Source organism: Acartia tonsa, chromosome 11 (genome assembly GCF_053477335.1).
Source record: "Acartia tonsa isolate MP-2025a chromosome 11, ASM5347733v1, whole genome shotgun sequence".
In the NCBI taxonomy this organism is placed as follows: domain Eukaryota; kingdom Metazoa; phylum Arthropoda; class Copepoda; order Calanoida; family Acartiidae; genus Acartia; species Acartia tonsa.
The window spans coordinates 17,609,683-17,619,274 of NC_137270.1; the positions used below are offsets into that span (position 1 = coordinate 17,609,683).

At 37.2% G+C, this 9,592-nt stretch overlaps 1 protein-coding gene across 1 annotated transcript in view; it reads left to right on the top strand.

The window, feature by feature from the left end:
- The window catches only part of LOC145331876 (toll-like receptor 2 type-2), a 36,354-nt gene extending 27,218 nt beyond the window's left edge, over positions 1-9,136 (top strand). Inside the window, exons 22-30 of the mRNA XM_080176750.1 lie at positions 2,342-2,445; positions 3,542-3,621; positions 4,115-4,220; positions 4,764-4,826; positions 5,733-5,829; positions 6,390-6,475; positions 7,086-7,142; positions 7,929-8,026; positions 8,646-9,136. Of these exons, the coding sequence (XP_080032876.1) occupies positions 2,342-2,445; positions 3,542-3,621; positions 4,115-4,220; positions 4,764-4,826; positions 5,733-5,829; positions 6,390-6,475; positions 7,086-7,142; positions 7,929-8,026; positions 8,646-8,953 (999 nt within the window). The 3' untranslated portion in view covers positions 8,954-9,136. The remainder of the gene's footprint in view (positions 1-2,341; positions 2,446-3,541; positions 3,622-4,114; positions 4,221-4,763; positions 4,827-5,732; positions 5,830-6,389; positions 6,476-7,085; positions 7,143-7,928; positions 8,027-8,645) is intronic.
- Positions 9,137-9,592: the final 456 nt, after the last annotated feature.

A 9,592-nucleotide genomic window follows, 5' to 3' on the forward strand; every position in this document is an offset into this window, starting at 1 on the left:
ACAGACGTGGACACATATATTATAGAAAAGCTGCGCTTCTCTAGCTATCACTAAATAACAAACAAAGTCTATTCAGATGTTACTTTATTCAGGGTCTAAAGGTTACTAAAGATGTACAACATAATATAAATACATATGGATTAGGAATAGAGATAGTTAAAGGTAAATCATACAAGTAAAACATAGATAGTTGCAATGGTTAGGTAGATGGCTATCCCTGTCCGGGGGAGGCAGGATAGCCCATGGAACAGCACAATAGGTAGATAAGAATAGAGGGGTTGAGTGGTAGGTCTGGGTACTAAAAGGGAAGGTTTGATGATTACTGTGACAACAACAGTCTGTGTGGGTGGTGAATCTATCGGGTGAAGGAAGGCTTAGAACCTTTATCCTCAGGGCTGAGGTGGTGCTGATAACTTGGTGGTTGAAGGGGAAGGTTCCGGTGCTTAAGAAGGGAGAGGGAGGGGTCCCTCCACTTGCAGGACAACTGAGAGATGAAATCAATACCATTATCTTACATATTTGCAGGTGGCTTTACAATTGTAGAATAACAGGATTAGCTGGGTGCGTAGCATCACTATAATACCTTGGTTTCCTTCGAGCATACCACATCCTCCCCCAGCCTCTGGGGTTCGTCAGGACACCAGATGCTGAAAAGTGGTAGGCTCCAGCCTTCCCCAGGTCGAACAGGATCTGCTATATCTGCTGGAGTAGCTGGTTCTGCTGGATGATCTGGCCGTTGGATGTGTAGTTCTAAGGCCGCCCTGGCAACCTCCAGGGGTGGCACAGCACATGAGGGGGCTTGGACAAACAGCCCCATGGTATACATCTCTTCAGGTTCCTCTACTGGGCTGGTGGTCTCCATCGTGTTGGTCACCTTGCCGCTGGCCGGCTGGTACAGGGGCATTCTGCTTCCAGGGTCTCTGTCAACGCGGGCAGGTGGTGGTTGCCATACTGTAGGAACTTTGCCTCCCTCAGGCTCGTCCTGGACATTGGCAGGATGGTGCATGGCAGTCAGACCTGCAGGGTAGGGGAAGGTAACAGTCCATCCCCTGTGCCGGAGGCTGGCTTGGGTCTGCAGGGTTGGCTCCGCTCTAATTGGCTGGGGGACAGGCCAATCCACGGCCACTGCTGCTGGTGGACCGGAGGCACAAGGCCCCGGATTTCCTCCCCTAGCATGAAGGTGTCCAGGCACATCGTCTCCATCTTGGGTAGGCATAATTGTTGGGGATCCTCTACTTCTATGGTTAGGCTCGGCACTTGATGCATCTAGTTTAGTTACTCCCCAGGCAGCGGCCAAGGCTTCTTCAGGTTGGCTGGTAATGGCTGATATCCTGGTTCCTGGGGCAGATGCAGGAGCCGCAGGCAAGTTTGACCCAGCACAAACTTCCTGGTACACCAATGCAATACAATTACCCTGGCTCGGTTGAGGGGGGTAGACAGCTGGACGCAGTTGAGGGTGAGGGACAGCTGGACTCTCCCTGCTGGCTGGGGGCTCTGGCTGGCTGGGGGTGACAGGTGTCACCCCTTCCTCTGGGGCTGCGGGCTCGTTCCGGGGTCCAGGTCTCTCGGTGGCGGCGACGGTTGTCGCCCCAGGCACCAGCGTGGGGGCGCTGGATAGCACCCCCCAGTCTTCACAGGTGGCGGCGACGGTTGTCGCCCCAGGCACCAGCGTGGGGGCGCTGGATAGCACCCCCCAGTCTTCACAGGTGGCGGCGACGGTTGTCGCCCCAGACATCAGCTTGGTGGTTGAAGGGGAAGGTTCCGGTGCTTAAGAAGGGAGAGGGAGGGGTCACACCCCTCCCTCCACTTGCAGGACAACTGAGAGATGAAATCAATACCATTATCTTACATATTTGCAGGTGGCTTTACAATTGTAGAATAACAGGATTAGCTGGGTGCGTAGCATCACTATAATACCTTGGTTTCCTTCGAGCATACCACACTATGTGTCTGGGTAGGGTATCAACACAAAGGTATTAACTCCATTAGAGGTTAGAGACCTCTGTGGGGATTAGACATAGTGGAAAAAACTACACTCCCTTTTTATTAAAAAAAAATAAGAAAGAAGAGGTTATCAGGGCTAAACAGGCTATTTGTGTAAAAACACCCATGCCTTTTTAGCAGCAAAGATACTCTATAAGTTATTATAGCATTTGTACTTCTGTAATGCTGTTTTTTCAATTTTCTCTCCATTAATTGATGCTCTCTTTATTAATGTATATCTTTTTTTAGCTTATCCTTTTAACTCCTATTCTCTCTTTTTTTCTCCGTCTATATAACCAGAGAAATCGCCAACAAAATAAAACTTTGGACTGTTAAAAAAATATTTTATTGTGTTAAGGTGGTGCATTTTTATTTCTGGGCAGAATCTAACTCGACCAGTATTGAAATAGAATCCTGGCAGGATGGAGAAGGATACTTCTGTGATGATAACACAGCTAGCAGGTAACCAGGAAGTAAGGGGACAATGGGCACTTTATTACACTAGTCCCCAAAGTTTCTAATAACCTTTTCTTATTCGTTGGCTTAACAACGTTTGGGACTTTTAATAAATTTTGTTTGGTTTATTCACTACGTTGAGTGTCCAAACTTATCAACAAATAATTGGAATCTACAGAAGAAGGAATTTAGTGTATCATCATTGGAGATGTACATTAATTTATCGGCCATTGCCTTATCCCTTTAGATCCCTGGCAGGTAGCGCTCACAATTTTCCAGGGATCTTAAGGAAGTATCTTATAGTGCCTATGTAGCTGTCCCTAGGAAAATGGGGATAGATGTCAATGCTTTTGGCCTAACTATTCGATCTATTGACATCAGGAAATACCCTATACCACACCTCTTTTATAGGTGGTTTCTTTTCACTTTCTCTTTCCCACCTCTATGACGTCAATAGAATAGGTAAGCCAAAAGCGGTGACATCTATCCCCATTTTCCCAGGGCACAAAACCCATATACAGTGCATTAAAAAAATTACGTCATACAACAAATGGCCAAAGGTAGGTCAATACATAGTCTAAATTACCAATGGCAGGCCAGTATAATGACATTTTTTATAGGCACTATAAAGATCTTTATCTTGAGGGATTTGACAATGGACGATAAATTGATATGCATCCCAAGAGATAATAAACTAAATTACACCTCATTTATATTTTTAAAAATTGGTGGCAAAGTTTTGATACTACTAGTTTTGAACTAACCTATCAAATTTTAATTAAACCAAAATTTTAAGCCAATGAATAAGAAAACGTGGTTATAGAACCTTGGGAACTTGTGCAATCAAAAGTCCCCTCCCTCCCTGGAGTTGTCTAATTATATAACAAAAAATAATGAAATCCAATAGCGGGTTATAATCTTCTTTGTCTGTTCCTCTTTACAATGTAGCTACTCATAATTCCTGGGAAGGTTTACAATTTTATTGGAGGAGGGTACCACGTACACCACCCTACCAAGAGAAATCGCCCCTAGAAATAATGTCACTTATGGTTTGTTGAGCTCCGCATATATGGATGTTGTCATCCTTGTTTTTTTTTTCTAGGATTCGTAGCTTCAAGGACTATGCAACAAATCATACAATTATTGCGGAATATGGAGAGAAAAAGTCTTTCCTAATGGAAGGTAATTTCAAGATTTAAAATTAGTCTAAAATTAGCATAGCCATTCTACAATATTGTAGCTAGTGTGTGATCGTCGACTATATGGTATTAATACAAGCTATTATTCTTACATGAAAGTAACAGGATGTCTATCTATCAGTACCGAAGAATGAAGAATCATGTTAACAGCTTAACCGATGTGGTTCTCCTTTACAATGGAGCTATTTTGAGAGAGGTTATAACCACCCTCCAAAAAGAAGTCGCCAATAAAAAAATAAACCCCAACTGTTTTTTACTTTTCTTTATAATAGCATAATTTTCAAGGCATACTTAGTGCCAAATCAATACAATTTTTCAATCCAGTAGTCATCGGCAACTTGAACAAAAGACGCACAAAAAGACATCGATCTACTTTACACTTCAGTTCAGAAATTATTGAAATCTTAAGCTTCATATAAAAAAATCCGTACAACTATGTATAATAGGATAGACTGTAAAAATTTAATATTTTTCAGGAATTATAATTGGAACATCTATATCAGTATTTACAATAATAGTTTGTATAATCTACTCCTATAGACAAAGATTCTATATTGCTTTCTGGATTATGAGAACTAGAAGGTAAACTTTTATCAGTAGCGCAGCTACTCTATTATTAGGATATGTCAGTACGTCCGTCAGTCTGTTAGAAAATCATTGGAGTTTACAATGTCTACTCCTCCTATAGACAAAGATTTTATATTGCTTTCTGGATTAGGAGAACTAGAAAATAATCTTTTATCAGTAGCGCAGCTACTCTATGATTAGGATTTGTTCGTAAGTCCGTTAGTCTGTAACACAACCATTGGATACTGCAATGTTTACTCCTCCTATAGACAAAGATTCTATATTGCTTTCTGGATTATGAAAACTAGAAGGTAAAATATTATCAATAGCACAGCAACTTTATGATTAGGATATGTCCGTCTGTATGTCTTTATCAGGTACTCTTACTCTAAATAGTTACAATCCTTCCTTTGGACCCATGTAAGCATAATTGTAAAGGAGAATCACATCGGTTCAGCGGTTATTCTTTGCTACACACATAGACATCCTGTTACTTTTATACAAGGAAAAGCTTTAAACAATAACATAAAATAATCGCTCTATCATTTCAAATTTTAGGAATTACAGAGCGGAGAAAACTGAAAGGCCCCCTCCTTATTATGATGTGTTTATCTCTTACAGGTAGCATAATTCAATACAAGTGCCATACTAGTAGAATGTTTAATGGATGACCATACCATTTGACTTTTATTTACTCTATTTATTGTACTATAATTTCGTTTAAACATATATAATCTCCATAATTTTGCATAAAAACAGCGAAAATTAAAACAAATTTTTCTTAGCATATTTACAAACAATTACACAGTTTAACTTTATTAAGTAGCAAGAACAGACAAAAATACAACTGATTGGCATAGATTATTATTTATTCAAATATTCCACGTTACTGTCAAATGCGTTACGGAAGTCAAACATACAATAATCTTATAATATAAGTGGCAAGGTTTTTTGTCTGTTGCTTAAGATTTTAATAATTACAGAACTGTTCTTAATTTTACGTAAGCTTGACATAGATCCTGGGGTGGTTTTAGGCTATTTTTCTTAAGTATAGGGATGGTTTTAGGATATGTTTCTCCGTATATGCCATTTAATGTTTTCCTTTACCAACTCTATTTGTTTTGTCTGAGGCTAAAATCTTAGAAACTGTAGTCGCAAGGTTGTACTTTGAGAAAGCCCAATCTGTCCCGATTTTGTATCACTTTTGAAAAGTGCGATTCCTGTGACGTCATATAAAAAGGGAAGGGGGGAAGAAAATCTCTTTCTTTTTCTCCCATCTCTTTTGAAGAGATTTTCTTCCCCCCTTCCCTTTTTCTTTCCCGAAACGTATATGACGTAACTGGAATCGCACTTTTTAGAGTGATACAAAATCGGGACAGATTGGGCTTTCTCAAAGTACAACCTTGCGACTGGCCTATCATTGGTCGTTTGTATTGTATAATGTCATTTTTTATTAGGCACTATTTGCTGCTTCTTTTTAACAAAATGGTTTAAATAAGCGTAGCAGCTGTATAACCAATGTTTTAGCGAGGAAGAATCTGAAATAGTAACAGGAGAACTTCAGCGTCAGCTAGAGTCAGCACAGCCACCTCTTCACTCCTGTATACATCAGAGAGATTTTAAGGTTAGAAAAAATAAATTGTACCGTAATTTAAACAGGTTAGAATTTTACTATCGATTTCACACTTTGCATGATGATTCCTAAAACATTTAGGTTAGATTTAGAAAGTGCATCAACTCTATATTCGTTACCAGAAAGTTCGACGTCCATTTAAAAAAGGCTGATTTTTTACTTTTTTTTACAACAAATTTTTGTATGTTATAATAAACCGATTAATCAGATTTTTTAATAATGATTCCTATAATAACAAGGTAAAATTTTATAAGCAAAGCATAATCAAGACCTTAAAATGTCAGTATGTCCTAGACAGTATCATGTATTTAATCAGTTTTGCAACAAATTTACTTAACATGACACTTTGACATCAAGTCCAACAACCCAGGATAACTAAGGGGAGCCAAATATCTCCTTTTACATCTACCAATGGCCATGAAGTTAACACGTATAAATAAACTAACAATAATCTTGGCTGAACTGTAAATGTATTCATATTTATTGCAAATTTAAAGAACTTAACAAGAATATTATAGAATAGCTTTGCTTACTAATATGAATATATTTAGGTTGGAGTTTCAGTTATAGAAAACATAATATCATCCATGGAAAACAGTAAAAAGATCCTGCTTATTCTTTCTAATGGCTTTCTCAAGTAAGTTGAACATTTTTTAAGCCAACAAATTAGAGAACATTTTTATAAATTTTTGGGTACTACTGTAATTTACAGTCCAATGTATAAATACGCAGAAATAAGATATAACCAACAAGCGAAATGAATCTAAAATAATGTAAAGGTCGTCAATTCAAGTTTTGACCCCTAACGACAGCTGAAAACACGTATAGGTTTCGTGATTTTTTTCTCGAATCAATTTTGTTGTTGGTGTAAGCTGGAAAACACGTTATAGACCCAATCAGTGGCGTGCACAGCGATTTGTCATGAGGGGTGTGAAACTATTAAGGAGTAAAAAAAAGAATAAGGCAGGCCTTTCCTATTTCAATTATGAGGAGGGTGTTTTTTATAGAAGACATGTAAATTTATCCAATTATATAAAGTAGTAAGTCCTTTTTGTCTGTAGTAAAGTATCTTATTAACGGCTGAACCGATATGGTTCTCCTTCACAGAGAGGTTTTTTAATGGTCCAGGGAAGATTTTTAATTATGTAATATATAATGATCTATTCGCTGCTTAAGTAGCTGTTAAACATTGGGAGAAAGAAAAGGATGTAGAATTTACTTCTATACAATTTTTATCTTTTTTTTAGGAGTAAATGGTGCAATTTTGAAACCTTTGTTGCTCATCATCTTACGAAAGATAATCTGTAAGTATCAATTTAAATCCTAGTGTTAAGTCGGTTTCGTGACATCGCCTCTTAAGGGACGTTTCGTCGTATTTTCACAGCAGCTTTTTCTGAACATTTTGAATGTAAGCTTGTTAAAAAAGAGCAGAAATTTTCTACAAAAAAAATGGAGCGCTGATTTTAGACTACCCGTGAGCCTTAGAAAATATGATAGATATAATATAGATACGTACTTTCTAAATCAGCCAATAGGAAAACAGTGTAGGAACAGTCTGGTCATATTATTGGTTAGAAAGTTTACAGATTTATTACGTTAGGGTAGTTATTATTTTAGATTTTTTTTACAGGAGGGGAAGTGCTGGTGGTGATTTCTGTTGTAGGGTGATTCAACCCTCCCCCAAAATAGTTATAAAACTTTCCTGGAACTACGAGTAGTTGAATTGTAAAAGGTTCAGTGGTTTAAAAGATCCTTTGGTACAGACACGCAAACAACCCGTTACTTTTTCTAGATACGCCCTTAGAGACACTTGAGGGAATAGGGGAAGTCGACATTCACTCTCAATTTTAGTTTTTAAAAAAGAAAATGTTTATTATTTAGTCAAGGGGGATATTTTTCCAAGAGGCTATTTCTTTTGGGAGGGTGAAGGTAACCCCACGAAAAAAAGTTAAAAATCATAATATTCCTGTTCACATGAGAAGCTACATTGTAAAAAAGGAACAATATTGGTTTGCAAGATCCTTTGGTACACACAGACAGACACACAAACATCCAATTACTTTTTCTATAATGATTGTTTATATTTTCAGAGAGAATCTTGTGATAGTTGTGAAAGACAAGCTGGATGTTAAACCCGACAAAACTATTGCGTTCCTTCTCAAAACAAGAACTTACATTGAATATTCAGGTGACCAAAGTTTTATGAACACAGTGATTGAAAACTTTGGGCTCTTTTTTTATCAAATCTTAGTTTGGTTGTACCAGGGATCGTAAGGGATAAGACAATGGGCGTTAATTGATATACATCCCCAACAAATTATCCCCTAATACAGATTAAAATCATTGGTTGAAAACTTTAGAACCAACTAATCAAATTTAATTTTAAATACCTACATTTTGAAGCCAACAAATAGGATAACGTGATTTTAAACTAAGGGTACCTGTATGGTTAACAGTTTAATGTCCCTTCCAAAATTGGTTTAAATCTTATAATTGTTAGTTTTATATCAGCGGAAAGCTGTTTATAATGCAATAAGAGAAATAACTATTATCGTACGTGAATTTATTGTCCATTGTATGTTGATTTCAAGAAACTTAGTAACTGAATGCCTGAGGTACAGTATCGATAGGACAATTCTAACATACCTGCATTAATGATCAGAGCTATCCAATACGAACGGACGGCCCTTCCGTTATTGCAGAAAATTTTTGCAAATTTGCTTTTAAAAACACGTAATAACAAAAACAAATAGACTTCAATGGTATAATTTTTTTCTACCTCATCATGTTAAACTCTTTTATTTTAGACACGCACCTGTTCTGGGATAGATTGACGTATGCTATAAGCAACAAGGGAACAAAATCAAATCAGAAACCACATTTCATAGACAAATCATTACTACCAAGCAATATCACCTCTGCTTGCAATAGCCGTCGGGAAAGTAACACAGAAGATAAAGTTGACTCAGATACTACTGATAATATTGAGAATCATGATTATGAAGAGAATAGTTATGAACATAATATTGTTGAAGAATCTTTTGATAATTTAATTAGTGAAGATTTAAAAGTTATGAATAAAAGTGAAGTGAGGATACAAGAAACAATAACATAAGAATATTTTTATATTTTTCTGTACGTCTTAGAATCCGATTAACTTCCGCTGGATCATACCAGTTCTAAGCTATATACTGGAATTATTTTTGTTTAATTAGAAAAAAAATTACTATTAAACTGTCTACATTACAATACCATAAATATACATTACTGTTATTAAAATAAATTTATTCTTTTCAATGTTCTTTCTATTGTTTATTTAATTATGATTGGAAGCTAAGACCATAGGGAATCAACAACTAACTCCCCCATTTTCGTCTTTAAAAGAAAACATTTTTATGGGAGATTTTTCTTGGAAGGAACCTTTACCAAACTGCACTGTAAAGCAGAATCATATTAGTTTAGTGGAAAGCAAGATCCTTCTAGGAAGTAAGGGAGGAGACAATGGATCGAATATTAAATTTTTATGAGTCTCAGACTTTCGGTACTGGCTTAAAGGGAATGTGCAAGAATTCAGCAGGTTCTGTCTGACTTTGGGTACCAGCGCATCAATGCCCCACTAACAAGCGGAGTTAGTTTTGAATATAGCAGACAGAAAAATTTGTTGTTAGCTGGGTGGTTTTAACAAATTTTTTTCCCAAGAAAATGTCATTTCATGTATAGAAACTCTACTGTGATATGTATTAAACAATCTAAG